The following is a 19,771-nucleotide window of genomic DNA, read 5'->3' on the forward strand; positions in this document are numbered from 1 at the left end:
ATAAAACAAAATATTGCAATGCACTAACTAAAATAAATCAGTTTAAGTTAAAGTACTATATTTACTAAAACTGAAATAAATATACATTTCAAAAATGTATCATTTAGTGGAAGCTAAATGTAGCAAAGCACAGAAAGAAAAGGGACATTAACTAAAGCGGGAATTCTAGGTGATCAAAATATAACTAGAGAGAGAGTATGTGCGGATGAGGAAGTAATTTGAAGTATTTCAAAGAAAAGAAAGAGTGACAGCAACAAGACAGAGACTAATGAATGACCAGCCTAATTAGCCAACACATCCATGTAGAACATTTCCGGTGAAATAAATAAAGCCCTTTCAAATGCAAGAGCCGCACACATTTTAATGGCCTGATTTCGCTGCTGCCCCATGCGGTTGCTGCGTTTGGCCCTATTTTAGAGTGATCTTTATATATGGGTGGATAATAAGCTCTGCTGAGTATTGAGGATGAGCACAGGGGCGTCTGGGAGCCATGTTATTTCTGCCCAGTGTCCTCTTATGGCCCAAGAGCTTCCTTATTACCCTTCCTCCATTTACACAGTAATACTGTTTGTGCTGCCCCTGTCTGCTCTGGGAGACACTCCAGATTACATTATAGGGGGGCTGAGGGATGGGCGACCGTGGGCTGGCCCCTGGCGGGAACCGATGTGAAGGAGTTTTTCTCGGGAAAGGAAGGGGACTGGTGTCTGTCGCCTGCATCCTTCCATAAAAAAAAAAAAAAAAAAAACTATTTAAGGCTGCACTCACTCAATTGAAGGCATCTCACCGGCCTTTCAAACAGGGCCATTGTTCTGGCCACCTTGCATCAGATGTTCCCACTTGGGATCGTAATTGGAAAAGTCTACTCAGGAGATTGCCTCAGCTGTTGAGCCTGTCTGGATGGACAGCGATGTCTCAGGTGAGCGAGTCTGACAGGGCGCTCTTTTCTACAGACGTGCCAAATGTCGGCTCAATAAGCCGTTGGCCCCGCGAGAGGCCCATTTATGGAGATTGACGGCAGAGAGATTGTCTGTTTGATGGAGTGAGACTGCTGGAATATGTGGAGTTAGTCTCGCCAGGTCATAGTGACTGATAGTGTTCAGGTTTAAGTATGTGCCAGAGAGTGCTGCTGATGCTCAAGACAGCTTATGTATATTTTACAACGCGGGGCAGAAAGGGGCCGAGACAGATTAAGGGTGGAGGATGTGAACATATTAAATGTCAATCACTTGAGCAGACAGACTACTCCAGTAAAGCTTTCTGTGCTGACACTGATGTAAAAGCTTCGTTATTAAAGGTTAGATTTCTGTATCACCTATCAGCACCAAACAAAAAACACAAAACTAATGATGAACTAACGTTCTATCTATCTATCATTTTATCTATCATTCTGTCATTCTGTCTCTCCGTATATCTCTCCATCTGTCTGTCTGTCTGTCATTCTTTTTCAATCTTTTTCTATTCTATCTATCTATCTATCTATCTATCTATCTATCTATCTATCTATCTATCTATCTATCTATCTATCTATCTATCTATCTATCTATCTATTGTTCTTTCATTCTATCATTCTATCTACGTTCTCTCTGTCTGTTCGTCCATCCATCCATCCATCCATTAATTTGATAATTAATTCTATGAATTCTACTTTGCTTACATTCAAATTTGAACTGAAAAGTTGCATCCTATTTTCAAATATCCTTGTTTCAAATTCAGGATCTAAATTGGAATTTCAAAAGCATTGTCAATTCCATTTTGAATGGCACTAATGTTCCGAACGAGACACGGAGTGACATCTGTATTAATCTGCAGTGTGAATGCGCTCCATAAGACCAGGTACAGTATGTGTATTAAGAAACTAAATAGGATCAGTTTGGAATTCATGTTGATTTTAACACTTTAAAAAAATGACACTCTTCACTTTAATGTCATGAATAGGTGTGTCTGTCATTCTCTCTCCCTCATGGACCTGTTGAAACGGTTCTATTCATATTTTGGTTCTTTTGTGCATCAGGAAAATGACAGTGGAGGTATCTCCAAAATCCCTTTCATAGTGAGATAATACCTTATTGGAAATTCATACGCTGAATATCTCATCCTAATATAATCAGAACATAATCAAAACACAACCACAAGAATTTCTCTCAACATTCTTTTCCAAATTCTAGGGGGAAATTTGCACCAGAGCAAAAGTCAGACAAAAGAAAGTGAAAGTGAAAGTCGTGACATTTGTCAAGTATGGTAACCCATACTCGAAATTTAACCCAGAATTGGTGCTCTGCATTTAAACCATGGTGCAACAGCAGAGTGAACACACCATGAACACACACCCTGAGCAGTGGGCAGCTATATCCAGCGCCCGGGGAGGGCAGGGGTCCAAACGCACTGTTGGAGTGCAGAGAGCGCTGTTCTTCACTTCCCTGTGGGCCAGTGACTCGAATTTGCGACTTTGGTTACAAGTCCAAATTTCTAAATATTCAGTGGGAGCTAAACCTTAGTCACATCTATTCAGTGGGAGCTAAACCTGGAACAGCGATGAGCCTGTGGCCCACCGTGTTGCTCTCCTGTGGAGTGTATGAATCTTTAAATGCGGAATCATAATGGTGGCGTTGAGCTGAGAGCATAGAGATCTGCAAATTCAATCCTGGCCTGATGGGCGGCACTCACATGGGCTTCCATTGATGCCACACCCATTGCATTAAAACCCGACTCCTGCCTCCCACCTATTCTCACCATGGAAACCTGTCTCTAAGGACGAGAGAGGCAGAAGGAAAGCTTGCTTATAAAGGACATTCTCCTGGACAACTTCAATGTCACTGAAGCAAAGCTAGACGGGGGCAAGTAAATCAGTGGAGCAGAACGCCACAGCAACAGCATCGACAAAGAGCAGAATCCATCAAGAGACTTTAAGCCGCCACAAAAGCCCCATCCATCAGGACTGGTGGATAAACTCATATCAAAGCCACCAGGAGGGCAGTTTCTGAAGATGGAGGAGGAGGATGCCGTGCCACTGCTGATCTTCTAAGACTATCAGTTTGATCTCCTATCGAATAGGACAACAAATCTCAAAAACCCTGTCAAGAACATGTCCAGGTCATATTTCACCTCCAAAACCCATAGAAAGAAATAAGAAATAACATGATGCCTACAATATTTCAGGATCATTCAGTATTTTACATTTGACAAATATTCATGACAATTAAATATACTTTCCACGCAAATTCTCTTTACCATACTAAAAAAAAAAAAAAAACTGTAATGCAAACAGTTATTTTAGTATTATTTACGATTATATATATATATATAAAAATATATATGTATGTATGTATATATGTATATATAGATATATATATATATATATCTATATATATATATAAATATATATGTATGTATGTATATATTGTATATTATATATATATATATATATATATATATATATATATATATATATATCTATATATATATATATATATATATACATAAAATATTTTGAATTAGCCTTTATTTTCATATTTTCAGTTTTCCTTTTTCTTTTTTTTTCATTTTTTTTTTTTTAAGAGTACAATATTATTGAAGTAATAGAAATGGAAATTTAGGGGGGAAAATTAGCTTAATTGTCATGAAAATAATGTCACAATGCAACAAATCTTTACAGTGTTAAAATCAGCTTTATTATTTTTGTGCACAATATGGTAAGTGTAAATACATTGTGAAGGAAATCATTGCTGTTACTGTAGCATGGTTTGTGGCATGAATATGAATGAGACCTCTTGTGCAGAATGCTGTGCTATTATTTTTCTAAGTGATTTTTTCCTGATGAACAAAGTAACCTGCTAGAACAATCTAGCATCAAGACCATGAGATCTGCCGCCACTCACATTTTTTATTATTATTATTTCCTGTTGATTTGGGGGTGAAACGTGACCTTGCCATGTTTTGGAGAGATTCACCCAGAGAATCTGTCTGGGATGGGGTTGTGTTATCTGTGTGTGCATCCTTCTTCACACATCAGGGATGTGTTGATGTTTACAGCGAGAAGACACTGTGGGAGTGCATCACCATGGAGTTCTCATTATGCATTTGCAGGCCAGATTCAAAGAGGAGCTAAATTCGGAGAGATCTGGCCCATGTGCTCACAGGCCTGATAATGAATGCGTCTCCAGCCTTTCATGTAATCAGACACTTATGAACAGTCTACATGCTGGCGGTGCTTTGATATCACATTGTTCCCGGTCTCCACGGGGCTCTGCCAGCACCTCGCCATCCTCCTGCTTTAACACGGCCTTCACTTCCTGTTGTTTTTCTGCACGTGTGGTTGACATGAACACCATCATTTGTCTCGACTCATGAAACATATTGTGTTCTACTTTACATATTTATTTAGTGACACTTGGTAAGGTTATGTATTCCACTTTTTATTTAAATGTTTTTTATTTAGTCATATTTCCAAGTAAAAAAAATAATTTTAATGTCAGTTTCTATTTTCTATACCATGTATTTATTTAGTGTACACTTTTTTCTTTTTTTTTGTCTTTGCAAAAAAAAAAAAAACTGTAAAAGAATGCAAACAGTGTTATTTTAGTATTATTTGTGCACTGTTATAGTATTTATTAATATTTGAATGAAGTATTTCTATTTTCAGTTTTAATTTGTTTTAAATTGTTTTGATATTTTGTTTAAATTAGTTTCTATTTTTATATTTTTAGCTTTTAACTTTAATTTAAGTTTAAATTTTAGTAATTATGTTATGCAATTTTGTCATTTTTATTACTTTTTGTTTTTGTAATATTACTATTTAGATTTATTTCAACTAGTAGCCACATTATTTAAAATTTACATTTAAGTTGTATAAGTTTTTAATCTAATATTTATATATTATTATTCTTAATAAATTAGTTTTTATCTATTTATATATTATTTTATTTATGCTTGATTTAATAGTTTTCATATATTTTGTTCTACTTTCTATTTTTATTTAAGTTTAATTTGACTTTATTTTTAAGTCATGTATGCATTTTTTAATTATAGTCTATTATTTATATAAAGTCAATTTTGTTACATAGGCTAGGCATTTGTATAGTCAGTTTTTTTGTCTTTATGTATCTCATTTTTTAAATGTGTTTATTCATTTAGTGTATTACATTTTTAAATCTATTTATTAGTGGTCTTTGCGAAGTCAAGCATCAGTATTGCTATTGCTCGTAGCTACGGTTAGTTTGCTAAGTATTACATATCATTGCTTGTCCTGCATTTCAATTCAATTCAATTCAATTCAATTCAATTCAATTCAATTCAATTCAATTCAATTCAAGTTTATTTGTATAGTGCTTTTACGATAAAATCGTTGCAAAGCAACTTTAAAGAAAATTAAGTTTCTACAATATTTAGTAATAACTTATCAGTGGTGACTGTCAGTTAATGTACATATGGCAGAAATGTATGGACAAATCAATTAAAGATGTAATCAAACAAATCAGTTAAAGACGTAATCAAACTTAAAAGACGTAATTTGTCTTACAGATATAAATAATGCCTCAAATCATATTGTTTGCTAAATAGATGTGTGCTTTTACTTTTTTAAGCTATTGGACTTGTAATTTTTGCCTGGTTAGAGATAAAACAGGCAATTAGTATTGAATGAGCAACTTGTGCCATATCTAGAGGTTTAGAATAGAGATTTTTGACCTGTATGCAACCACCAGAACACCACAGCTTTGTGGCATTAAGTTTTTCATGGGCCAATACCACTCTTATTTTCCTCAGAAAATGTAAAAATCTAATTAATTTCTGTTTTTGCTCGATAATTACCTCAGGACGACTTCCCTCGGTAGAATTGCACAGAACTTGGCATGGGTTTACTTACTGTACAGGGGAGTCATTAAAGAAAATTAATTAACTAATAAGAGGCTTGGGTTTTGCATCATTGCTGCCACTGCACACGTTCTTTTGCCACATCATCATCACTTGAAGACCCAGAAAGCTCTAAATGATGACAAATACCCTCCTTTCCCCATGTCCCCGATGTTATAACCCTGCCACAAAACAGCCTATATTCAGTTAGCCATCAAAGAACAAAGCGAAACTCAAAGCACCAGTGCATTTCCCTCAGTGCTAGAAGATTCACAGTACAGATCTCTACCGCGCTTTCAGAAAATGCTTTCAGTGCACTCAAGTGAGCCAAACCCACAAGGTATTTTAATAGCATGATTAATTAATGAGTCAGAAAGTAAAATAAAGCACACTAGTATAATATCAAACTAATCAGTTTTCCAAAAAATAAATAAATAAATGCTCATCCATTTATTAGAAGACGCATTTAATTCATTTATTAGGTGATAAATCCATTTATTTATCACCTATGGGATGAACACCTATTAATATTAATAGTAACATAACCCTTATAAAAAATTACAGTGGTATTGTCGTAGAAATATATGAAATATATATTATTTTGTTTTGGGAAACTAGCACCATGTAGTATATTTTTTTTTTTTTTTTTTTTAGAAATTGAAATGTTTAATTTAATTAATTAATTAATTAATTTTTATTTAGCTATCACCATATTATGTTCAGAATTTAATTGTATATGTTTGTATTATTGTATTTATTTATTTAGTAATGCATTTGATTTTTTTTTTACATTTATATATTTAGTCACTTTTATGTTTTTGTGTATCCCATTTTGAATTTTTTTTTCATTTACTGTATTCCGTCTTTTAATATATTTTAATCCTGTATTACATTTTATAAAAAATGGTAATACAGTACAATTCTTACAGTTTTCGGACACCATGTAGTATTCAGAATTGTATTTTATACATTTTATTATCATTATTATAAATGTATTAAGTCATGTATTCATTATTATTATTATTATTTATTTTTTTTTACATTTTATTTACTCAATTTTGTGTTTTTATGTATATGTCATTTTGGAATTTATTTATTCATTTGTTTATTCCACTTTTTAATATATACTGTATTTAGTTAATACATTTTACAAAACCATAATAATATAATGTTTGTTTTTTAACGCTAGCACCATGTAGTATTTTGTCCATGAGGTACAATACAATAGGATTTTAATAACAGAATATAAGATATGTAATATGATATATATCATATCAAATCTTATATAATAAAAGTGAACCATGCTGTATATCAGAGTCTTATGGTTAGTGATGGCATCAAATGCTAATACCATCACTGAATCATGGTACCACCATAGTATTTTTATAATACCCTGGCATGAACAAATGTAAATGTCTGGTTGTTTGAGTTTCAGAAGTAGCACTAACTCACCGTTGTCTCTGGCCAGCTGAAAGTATCCGTCCACTAGTAAAGCTCCATTGTTGAAGTGTTGAGTCATGTGATCGAGCCAGTTGGCCTCCATAGTACAGATGCCCTCGCCCTGCGGCTGCACTCGTAGAGGCACTTTAACCGTGTAGTACTTCAGCTGACCCTCACGCCGACCAGGGTAGTTAAACAATCCAAAGAGCTCAGCTCCTGTGACATGTGAAACACTGATTTCAATGGAAATACAGAAAAAAAATATTCTTAAAATCATGCACATTTTAAAAGCAATGGAAGTTTTAATGAACATCATATTGGAACAGCGATCAATAATACTGATATAATAATTATTTGAAAAAATTTTTATGCATATATTTATATATGCATTATATACTGTATATATAAATATAATTGTGATACATTATACATAACACAAAAAAAAAAATAAAAAAAAAAATAAATATATATATATAACAAAAAGGTATAGATATATATATATATATAGTAGATATATATATATATAGGGATTATTATAGATAAATTATAGGTAAAGATAAAAAAACTAGTTAAAATTACAAAAACACAGTAAATGGTACTAAGTACATTTTAGTTAAAAAAACGTTAAATTAAAAGATAAATTTTTTTTAAAAATATTACTAAAAATTATAAATATGGTAATCCTCGATTATATATATATATATATATATATATATATATATATATATATATATATATATATTATATATATATATATATCATTTTTGATATTATATTTATGTATTATAAAATACTGATTAATACTACAAATTACATTTTCATTTAATTTAGCGGTCCATGGGCCAATATTCATTCTGAGGCAGGGACTAAACCAGTAATAACCATCATAACCCAAACTTGCACTGGTCTTGTCAGTAAGCTTATTAGATTTGTTGCTTTGTAAAGTGCGTGTTCCATCGCTGTGGTCCTTCACACTTAATTAATTAGCTTGTAGATGGACTTAACAACTAATTAGCTGATGTCCTGGTCTAGCTCAGGTGAGTAATTAAGGAAATTAGTTGATGTAGTGGCAATCTCGAACAAGTTCACGTATTAGGGATCATCGGTTCTCACTAGAACGGCCCACCAATGAGATTACACCACAAAGAAAAATAAAACCATTTTTCTCAATGAGATTACGTTTGGCTGAAAAACAAAACACTATTTACATCTGCCACAAAGAGAAAGAGAGCAGACCTAATGGATTACGATAGTCTAAGATGAATTTGTTTGTGTGCCTGCTTTACCCAGTAAAGCCTCCCTATTTTCAGACCTATATTAGAACTAATGGGAAATTGACCGGAAAGATACATATGGATGCACTTTTGCTCTGGCAGCGATCATTTAGATTGCCGCTGACTGCATTAAGTCATTAACCGTCTCTGACAGGACCAAGAAAAGCCAATGAGAGAGAGCGATCTGAATGGCTTTCTGAGCCGCATGCATTTACAACACAAATCTCAGCAAGAATGAATCATTAATTGTTGTTTTACTTCAACTCGGGTACAACAGGTTCTTCCTATAAACCCATTTCCTGTAATGTCCACAGTACATGTGCATCACTTCATTACAGACTGATTTTTTATTTTATTTCTGCCCTTTTTTATGAATAGGGGCCAGTGCGTGTTGGAAATCCCCGGCATGAGGACCGCAGCTGAGAGCCTGTGTACTTCTAGGCCCAAAAATAGAAAAAAGTAAAGGCAAATTATATTTTGAATAAAGAACAATTTAGATTTTTTTTTTTTGTATTGTTATTCTCATGACAATTATACACAATTATCCAAACATATTTATCACTGTGAAATATTTATACATCAGAGTAGTATTTATTTTAAATACTTTAAATCAAAATCTTAAATAAAAAAACATCAAATTAATATTAAATATACTTAATCAAATTCTTTATTAAATATTTTTCCATTTTGAAATTTTAAATCAAATTCTTATATATAGAAATATATATAGAGATATATAATTACGTTTTGTAGTTTTATTATTATTATTATTATTATTATTTTACAGAACTCTACAGTAAGAAACTTTGCAGAATTTATGGACTAAAATGTGTAAGAAACAAAATATTTCTTTCATGCTGCAGTGGTGACAGTGGATATGTTTTAATGAAGTCCACCTAAATATTTATTTTTAGTAAATAAAACTGGCTTTTTGAACACTAGCACCATATATTAATTTGTCCGTACTTTGCAATATGATTTGGATAACATGCATGTAATATGATATAATATGTAATATAAAATCTTATATAATCAAAAAAAAAGGGGGAAAAAAACCCTGGTGCCCATCAAAGTATCATGGTTTATCAAATTCTAGTACCATCACTGAATCATGATACCTCCATAGTTTTTCTATAATTAGGAAAATAGCAAGAAAAAGTGTGAACAAAAGTAAAAGTCTGATTCTCTGAGTTTCAGAAGTATCACCACTAACTCACCAATGTCATAGTATTTTACAGTTAAAAGTTGCATTAATTTGTAATGAGAATTTGGGGAAATGGGATTGAATTGTAATGAAAGTAATAGTAATAATAAAAAATCTCTATCAAAGTTTCACTTATACTTAAACTGGCTGGTTGCAGCTCTAAATACAGTTCATTAGACACAAAGTCATGCTCTCCACACATGAAAGCCACTGTCTCTGTGACATTCACTAACTTTCAGAGGGGCTTGGTAAAGCATTGGACATTTAGTGGAGCAACAAGCACACAACGACCCCGTTACAGGCCTCCAGGCTCTATGTGATCAACCCTTTTGACAAGGTCAAACACGCTGGATATCTGCAGCTAGCACTGCCAAGGAACGCAACATGTCATCAAGTGTTTGCCTAATCCGCGTTTGAATTGCATCATATCAATAAACAAACACATGCCCACAAGTCCTGACCTCGGTCTACATGGGAGGCGATAACTATGGAAAAATTCGGATGTGGATTACATCCCACCGGCTGATTGCCGAAGTTCCAGATATAAGGCTCAGATATAAATAGATGTTTTTTGACTCAAAGGAGCAAATTCATGGAAACACTTCAAGACAGCATATGTCTATTTTAGCATTGCTGTTGCTTTCTGCTTGATTCCTTCAGTAATGAACACAGTCCAAATAAGCAGATGCCATTCACATTTAGTTAATTCCCTGAAAAATCGGTCACCTAACATTATCAGTGTTATTTTAGTAGCTTTAAGGTACTATTTTAGTTTTCATTAATATTTCTATTTATTAATGTCTTTGAAGGCACTTAATAAGTAATCCCTTTATTATGTTTTTTTATTTTTAATTTAAATTACCATTTTGTTATTTGTGTATCATCATTATTGATTTTATTTATTTATTTATTTTATCTTCGGCATTTGAGGATAGGAATTAATAATTAGAAAATTTGAAAAATGAATGCCTTTGGAAGTGCTGCTTCTATGTACTGTTTTGATGAAATAAAAAATAAATAAAAAAAATATTATATTTTATTAAGTTTTAATCATTTTGTTGAATTTTGTATTTTAATAGTAAATGTCTATAACTCATTTCTATACATATCTATTAATTATTTAAATACATCAATACATAAATTTAAAAATTGAATCAACTAAACAAAAAAAATAAAATGAGAAACTATCTGAAATAAAAAAATAAAATACTTTAGAAGTTTTTTTAAGCAAATTTAAGTTTTTATTTTATTTAAGTAAATGTTTATTTTTTATTTAAAGTAATGAAAATGTATTTTTATGGTTTTAGTTGTCTAATAACGCTGATCATTACACTGCAATACGTAAAAATAATAATAATAATAATCTTTTATTTAATTTTTTTTTCAAAATTGCATACAAGTAATAGATTTTTTTTCTTTTTAGAAAATTCCTAAAGGAATCCATGGCTTAACAATGCTAGTTCTTTTCCACAGTTTTAGGACTACAACCCGAACGGCTTCTCATTAAAATAATGACATAATCTTAATGATCCTACGATAGACTTCACTCTCATGTTCTTATTTCTTTTTCGTGTTGGTTAAAAATGCATCTTGTGAGATTGACCTAGAATATTGGCCTTTTAATTTTCATTTTACTGTAAAGCACTTTGAATTACTGCTGTGCATGGAACGAACTATACAAATAATCTTGCCTTTCCTTTCTGAATGCAGGTTTCACTCGATGGCTTTGCAGCTGCATGGTGGGATGTAAAAGTCCTTTGACAAACCTGCATCTCATCTGAGCTCTGAGCATTTCACACTGCTGACCAGCGGCATTATGTTTTATAGATGTTCACCGGGAGCATTAGAGTGACTTGAGCGGGGAATGACTATATTTATCAGCAGTGGCGATAAGTCATAAAGATGCAGCGCTGTGCCAAAGGACTTCTGGCAGCTGTCATTTTGTGGCTGAATGAGAAAAATTGGTGTAGCGTGAGGCCACCGGTGGCGACAGTAGGATAATTCCACTGCTGACGAAGTCACTTCCTCATCCAGATGGAGACTCGGGCTGCCGGCACAGGACTCCCAGCATGCATCGTTCACATGGTACGGCGATTTCTGTGCACAATGCCACAGTTTTACAAAAAAAGCTCCCTAGCTAATGTTGAGAATGAGGTTTGCCATCTGGTTACTGGCGGGAAAGGAAGGGTGAACAAAGCCTAATCTAGCACCCGCTGTGTGGGTTTTTGTAAATGCCAAGTCTGCCCAATCCCATACGTCAAAATTGCTTAAACTCTGTGACAATGCTTTTCTTGAGACAAAAAACAACAAAATCAGGCTAGTGAGATGCTTTCATAGTATGTGACACCCAGAAGACAAATGAGTTTTGATCTTTCTGAGAAAAACAGCTGGCATTAGGGCTGAGTGATATATTTGTGACTGTTATACTGTCAATATTAAAATATACCAATATTGTACATATTGTGACCAGAACATTAAGTGTCTTTAGACTAGTTTCACAAAAAATGTCATTCTGCCCATGTAAATGGACCAGTGATCAAAAACTAGAAAATGACAAAATTCAAGATCATGTGATAAGGTTATGTTTAGTGTTATGGAAATAAAACACACAATATGTTGACTTCTAATGGCATTTAAAAAAAAAAAAAAAAAAGTCGATTCGTTTATTTGTCTGCCATTAAACTGTAGGCTAATGTATTTGAATTATAATCATTTTGGGGGTTTTCTTGATAATGTAATTCAATTTAATTTAATTTGTAATTGACTGACCGCTCTAAAATTAAATTTTCATTCAGTGAAAAACTGTTAAAAATGTTTTGATTATTTTAAAATAGAGATTAATCTGTTTTTGTTTAATTACATTAAACATTACAATAACTTTTTAAGCGATTTAATAAGTAATCAAATTTAATCAGCTTAAATAAAACTGCAGTAAATACACAACTTTTCAAAATTTGGGGGTCAGTAGGTTTTTTAAAAAACAAAAAATTATTTTAATATATTTATATTATATTTAAAAATTTTAATATATTTATTGAGCAATAATGCCTTTATTTAGTTAAAAGTAACAGTCGAGACTATTCTATTTCAAAAGCTTTCTATTCAACAAAAATATCCTGAAAAGCTAAATTTATCACAGATTCCATAAAAATATGAATTACTGTAGTACAACTGTTTTGAATATTGATAATAATAATAAATGTTTTCTAAACAGCAAATCAGCCTTTTAGAATGATTTCTGAAGGATCACGTGACACTGAAGACTGTCTGATGCTGAAAATTCAGCTTTGATCACAGGAATAAATTACATTTTGACAGATATTCATACAGAAAACAGCTATTTTAAATGAAAATATTATATTGTTCATGATATTACAGTTTTTACTGTATTTTTAATCAAATAAATGCAGCCTTGGGGAGCAGAAAATACTTCTTCTTAAAAAACATTTAAAAAATCTTACAGACCCCAAACCATTTGAACGGTATTAAATGTTTATAATGAATATTATCAAAAATGTGCCAAAAAACATCACCCAGCTCTGGCCAGTGTCATATGTTGGAACTAAAATACACTATTATTTTTATTAAATATTTTGTGAGATTTCGTCTGATCAAAGGATAAAGACGAGCAACCCACCACTCTTAGTCAGGGCCAACCTGCTGGGTTTCTCGGATGTGTCTGTGATTTTGGCCATGTCGTTGTTGTTGTGTGTCAGTGTATCTCCTTGCTGTATTTCACCAGATCCTGATTTCTCAACAGAGAGATCATCTCCTCCATCTCCACCTTCAGTAGCTTTCACGTCCTCTCTCAGAACCTCACCTCCCCCGTTTTTCCCTTCGTTCTCCGCTCCGGACTCGTCTCCCAGCTCCAGCTCCTCCAGGGGACTGGGACTGGGCGTCAGCCCGGAGCCGTGAAGCGAGCTGGGGCTAGAGTGCAGGGAGAGGGAGGGTTCCTCTGGTTCTCCGTGCCGTAGCACATGTGGGCGTAGGCCAGCTGGCTCCTGGATGAAGCCCACAAACATGATTCCCTGATCCGCAGCATCCTGGATCCAGAAGAGAGATATGAACAGAGTAAGGCTATATATTCTGCTTGCCAGATTAGACCAACATGAATTTCCGTGCTGGTTTGGTTGGTGCTGGTTTGTCCTGCTTAAACAGTAAGACTGTTTACTGTAGCCGACAATAAAACAACTTGAAATCCATAAGTCATCTTCCCCATGTGCTCTGAGAACAAAACAAGCATGTGACCGCCAGTCATTAACATATGAAAGCCTTCACACACAAGAAAGCTTTTCAGCTCTGAATTATCAATGACATTTTACAGATCATTGTGCTTTTCCATATATGTGAGATTTGTACACATACATTACTGTTCAAAGTTTTGAATATATAATTTATATGTGTGTGTGTATACAGTATATATATATATATATATATATATATATATATATATATATATATATATATATATATATATATGTATATACTGTACAGACACACACACACACCCACACACACATAACATTAAAAACAGTAATATTATGATTTATTTTATTTTCATAGCTAACAAACAAAAACACAATAAAACACAATAATAAAACCAAAATAATCCAATAATAATGATAATCCTCTGCATTATAAAAATTTTAAATAACTCTTTTAATAATATTTCACAATAATAAAGCTACTACTGTATTTTTGATCAAATAAATGCGGCCTTGGCGAGCATATATCAATTATTCCAAACTTTTGACTTGTAGTGTACATCCTGCAAATATGACATTACATGGTTTACTGTGCCCTCATATGTTTGGATTTGATTTATGTACGTCTTGTTTTTGATCCGGTTAAGCAGATCTCAAAATGGTTCACAGACAACATCTTTTTATGATATTGTTGGTGTTCAGCAAAATTTGCTGACATGGACGGCCAGATAAACCTCTCACAGCGCCGAGGGGTTCGAGTACCATCATTTTTGATAAGAAGTTTCATTTCGAGAAAGCAGTTTCATTCATTTTCAATTTCCTTATTGGAAGACCATTAAAACGATTGATATGCCACATTACTCTAACAATAAAACCCAATTCAAAATAATATATTGCAAAAGCGGCTTTCTTTCTTCCACATCATCAGCTATTTGAAATTAGCAAGTGCTGATTTCAATGGCAGCGGTCCACCATTGACTGCCCTCTGCATCCCAAATCAGTTGAGCATCTACCACTTTATTGTCAGTTTGCGTTTGGAAGCCAATATTTGAATTCTCATCAAACCAAATTGAATTGTTAACTGTCAAGGAATGCTAATGATGCCATTTTCCATTATGCTGCTTTAATAAAGGCCAGCCTGAGGCCTGCCAACACTATCTCCAGCTGACGCCTTCGCCCACACCAGCCCAATCAGTTTCCGTCAGGTGCGCAGGTTACTTTCCCTCAAATTAAACCGGGAACAGGCCAGTCCTTTCCAGTTGCATTGTTTAATGCATATTGAACGCTGACGCCGGGAGTCCTGTCATTATATTTGTAACAATGATGCAAATGAAATTGCATAGATAAGAAGCCATTTTTCTCACCAGGCTCCTCCATGGGTGAAGGGGCACTGAATAATTTCTGAGGTTGATGTGACAGGGGGAAGGATCATTGTTGTGATGGATCATTGTGATTAATGACATCACAGACACACCTCAACAGGTCTGTGATCTGTCTCTTCTGCTCATCAAGGCTGCATTTATTTGATCAAAAATACAGTTAAAACAGTATTATTGTAAATATCATTACAATTCAAAATAACCGTTTTCCATTGGAATATTTTTTTAAATGTAATTTATTCCTGTGATGCAAAGCTGAATTTTCAGCATCATTACTTCAGTCTTCAGTGTCACATGATCCTTCAGAAATCATTCTAATATGCTGATTTGCTGCTCAAGAAACATTTCTGTTTATTATCAATGCCATATTTTTGTGGAAACCGTGATATATATATATATATATATATATATATATATATATATATATATACTGTATACTTAAAAACTAAAACAAACAATCTTGAACAAAAAACAAAAAACAAACACAAAAAACCTTAAACAACTTAAAAAAAAATCCCAAACTTTAAAACAGTAGTGTGTGTGGTGTGTATATATATAATATATATATATATATATATATATATATATATATTATATATTATATGTCGTATATATATATTATGATATATATTATATATAATGTGTTTTTTAAATGTCGTTTGTCTTGATTTTTTATCTTTTTGGACTATTCTCCAAATATTTTTTGGGGTTATAGAACAGACATATTCTGTGTTACAACTCCATACACATATTACCATCGAAATACCATAGTAACTATGGTATTTTGCAATACAGACAACATTACAGAAAGATCCTGAAAGCATTTTAAGGAGTTATCATATTAATTTACAATTTTATAGTGGTAACAATTGCTGTTCTTTCTACATATGCAGCATTTTAAAGCATCATTGACACACAAAGAAATGTTTAACAACATTTTAATATGCATGAGCACACTTGAATATTAATGATTCCTTTATTTGCTCTTACTGTGTTCAAGAAGCTAAACAAGAGGTTCTTACTTTCTTCACGTATCCTTGGATGTGCTCCGTGGTGGGAATCTGGCCTGCAGACATGCATTCCTCCAGTTTGAGATGGTAGGGCTCAATGTCTGCCGGATTCTTCTCCCAGCTGAAGAGAGAGGGGAACACTGGTTTAATGTCAGACATTCCACTCTTAAACAGGTGTAGAGCACCGATATATCACCGGCAAACTTGGAAAAGTTCATTTTAGCGACCTGATTATTATTAAAGAAAGAAAATGTTAGAGATAAGATAGAGAGCATCTGTTCACGAGGTTTATTATTGGAAACATTTTTGCACAGCATTGGCAAGAAATGAGCTCTAGAAAGACACATTTGCACTAAATGAGCTGGTGTAATACTTGAGTTTTGCTTTCTGTCTCTGAGGTGATTTCCTTGTGCATTGTTAAAGGTGAAGTATGTGGTTTATTCAATGTTAAAATACTTTCAATCCCAGTTTAATATGCAGAGACAACTGTAAGTAAGATACTTGTAGGTTTAGTAAAGTCTCCCTACACACCCTAAGAAAAAAAAAGGTACAACATTTTTCAATGGGGCATTACCCTTTCAAAAGGTACTAAAATGTAACATTTACAGTAGGAGCTAATATGTATCTTTAAAGGAACAGTTCACCAAAAATTACAGCTTGCTGAAAATTAACCCTCAGGCCATCGAAGATGAGTTTGTTTTTTCCACAGGAACAGATTTTGAAAAAAAAATTAGCATTCCACTTGCTCACCAGTGGATCCTCTGCAGTGAATGGGTGCCATCAGTATGAGAGTCCAAACAGCTGATAAAAACCTCACAATAATCCACAAGTAATCCACACCAATCCAGTCCATCAGTTAATGTCTTGTAAAGAGAAAAGCAGCATGTTTGTATGAAACACTGACGGCACCCATTCACTACAGAGGATCCACTGGTGAGCAAGTGATCTCTTCTGATGAAGAAACGTACTTCATCTACATATTGGATGGCTGAGGGTGAGTAAATTTTCATTTTTGGGTGAATGATTCTTTTAGGGTACCATAATGCAACGTTTAGGCGTAAATAAGGTAAAAAGGTGTACCTTTTGAAAAGGTACCACCACAGTGACAGCTTTTATACTTCTTTTTTCTGAGAGTGTGGTGTTTTGACTCAACCAATTGTGAGTTTTTTATAACTTAAAAGCTCTTTTTTTCTCTCTCCAGAGGAACCCTGCAGAGATCCCCGTGAGGTGCTGATCCCAGGGACACCCATCCCAGCGTCTTCTCCTCCCATCTTCTGTGTGCATGTGACATTTGGGACAGAGATTAAACCCACTAACCCAGAGCTCGCAGTGCAGCAGGGCCCTGACTCACCTCTGTCATACACACACACACACACATGAATTCACACTTCCCGCCAACACACGGCCATCTGCTGCCTGAACACATTCTCCTCATGGTGTTCCAGCTGCACGTATGACTGGATCCTGAATTCTGGCTTTAACATGAAGATAAACGAATCTGAGCGGCGTATGAACAGCAGAATGAAAGCCCTGTCTATTTAACAAGTTAATTTAGTGTGATTAACAATAAAAAAAATAAAAAACATGCTTTTTTTGCAATTAATCATGGCCCCTGATGTGTTGGTGAATTTTATAATGTAAATAATATGATTTTTTACCATCTGAGCAATTGCGAGTCTACAGTCCAAACGCTTGTGATGATACAATATTTATTTTTCAAGAAATTAATACTTTTATTCAGCAAGGATGCATAAAATTGGATCAAAATTGAAACAGTAAATACATTTATATTATTACAAAAGATTTTCTATTTTAAATAAATGCTTTTGAACTTTCTATTCATAAAAGAATCCTGAAGAAAAATTCAAATTTTCCATAAAAAAATAAAAAAATAAATAAAACAATAATGAGAAATTATTCTTGAGCAGCAAATCAGCATATAGAATGATTTATGAAGAATCACGTGACACTGAAAACTGGAGTAATGATGCTGAAAATGCATCACAGGAGTAAATAACATTTTACAATATATTGAAATAAATAAATGGTTATTTTAAAATGTAATAATATTATATAATATTACAGCTTTTACTGTATTTATGATTAAGTAAATGGAGCCTTGGTGAACATTTCTTTCCAAATAAAAATGGAAAATTTTTAAATGCTTTTATAGCACAGTACATGATTGACGGGTTTGCCAAGATCTTTGCTGTTCGACAAATTCAAATTTTGGAATGTTTTGGAACCTTTTTATACCTCTATCTTTTATTTTGCTGACCACTTGTTATGAGATAACCTGAGACTACTGATACGGAGATTTCTAGGCTACTAATACACGAGAATTATAATGTGAGAAGCAGGAGACCTCAGCTTCTCCATTTGCTCTCGATCTGATCTCAATTGATTTATTTTAAGAAACGAAATTTCTGTTTCATTCAAAAGAACCACATACCGATTCTTCTTTTGTGTTCCACTGAAAAATATACCAGCATGAGAGTGAGTGAATAAAAATTTCTCACTTCTGCATGAACTCTTCCTGTAAAGAGATTACATTTGTGATATTTCTTTCCTATACAGGTTTAATGCACCTACAGAAGAGTGATCCACAGTATTTGGCAGCACCGAGGCTTTGTGTGGAAATGCTTTAGCTGGTTAAACAGCAGTAACTTTGACAGAAAAGATCCAACCGCTTGCTCGCAGAAGTGCCGCTTCTGGGAATAAAAAGCTTTAAGCAACACTGATCTAGACTTCCTTCGGAAACCGTTCGCTCAAAGGTTTCTCAAAGACATGGATCTTAGACACAGCTGGGTTGCACTGTTGGCAAATGCCTGTTTGCCTGTGGATCATCTTAGTTTGTGTGTGCCGAGTGTGTTTTCACCTCTCTCTCTCTCTTTGCCCACAGGAATGCCCATATCACTGGTGGTGTCAGATTCAGTCTTTCCGGGTCTGGAGGCTTACATCCAGCTGTGTGCGTGTGCAATTCGGTGGCATTGCCATGACAACAACCTTCGATGGGATCCATCAAACCTAGGCATCCCCATCTTTAATCGCTGTATTAATAATGTATCACATCTTTCTTGATGTCAGCTTATTTACAAAGCCATTAATAATGTTATTCAAGCATACCGGCCTTAATGGTTTCTGGTCCGTACCGTTACCCCTGCGAGGTGCACAGCAATTATCAAAAAATGATGCATAAATCACCCACCATCGTCTCTGAAGTGGAACTGTAACTAAAATTGAACATGGGGGGCTTGACAGCTGACATTTGGAATTATAAACACAGTCAGCTACCGCACAAATTCACCACTAGGTTATAGCCTATGTAATGCCCGGCAAATCGCTTTAAAACTGGCCTGCCGACGCTAATCCCGAGATTCTCCTTCACAGTTGTGATGTTTGCTTTTACACA

At 33.9% G+C, this 19,771-nt stretch overlaps 1 protein-coding gene across 1 annotated transcript in view; it reads right to left on the bottom strand.

The window, feature by feature from the left end:
• The window catches only part of LOC109105292 (raftlin-like), an 80,258-nt gene that overhangs the window by 20,880 nt on the left and 39,607 nt on the right, over positions 1–19,771 (bottom strand). Inside the window, exons 4-6 of the mRNA XM_042773208.1 lie at positions 16,372–16,480; positions 13,403–13,817; positions 7,300–7,503 (exon numbers count right to left, since the gene is read on the bottom strand). Coding sequence (XP_042629142.1) covers positions 7,300–7,503; positions 13,403–13,817; positions 16,372–16,480 — 728 coding nt within the window. The remainder of the gene's footprint in view (positions 1–7,299; positions 7,504–13,402; positions 13,818–16,371; positions 16,481–19,771) is intronic.

This window comes from Cyprinus carpio, chromosome A16 (genome assembly GCF_018340385.1).
Source record: "Cyprinus carpio isolate SPL01 chromosome A16, ASM1834038v1, whole genome shotgun sequence".
NCBI classification, from domain to species: domain Eukaryota; kingdom Metazoa; phylum Chordata; class Actinopteri; order Cypriniformes; family Cyprinidae; genus Cyprinus; species Cyprinus carpio.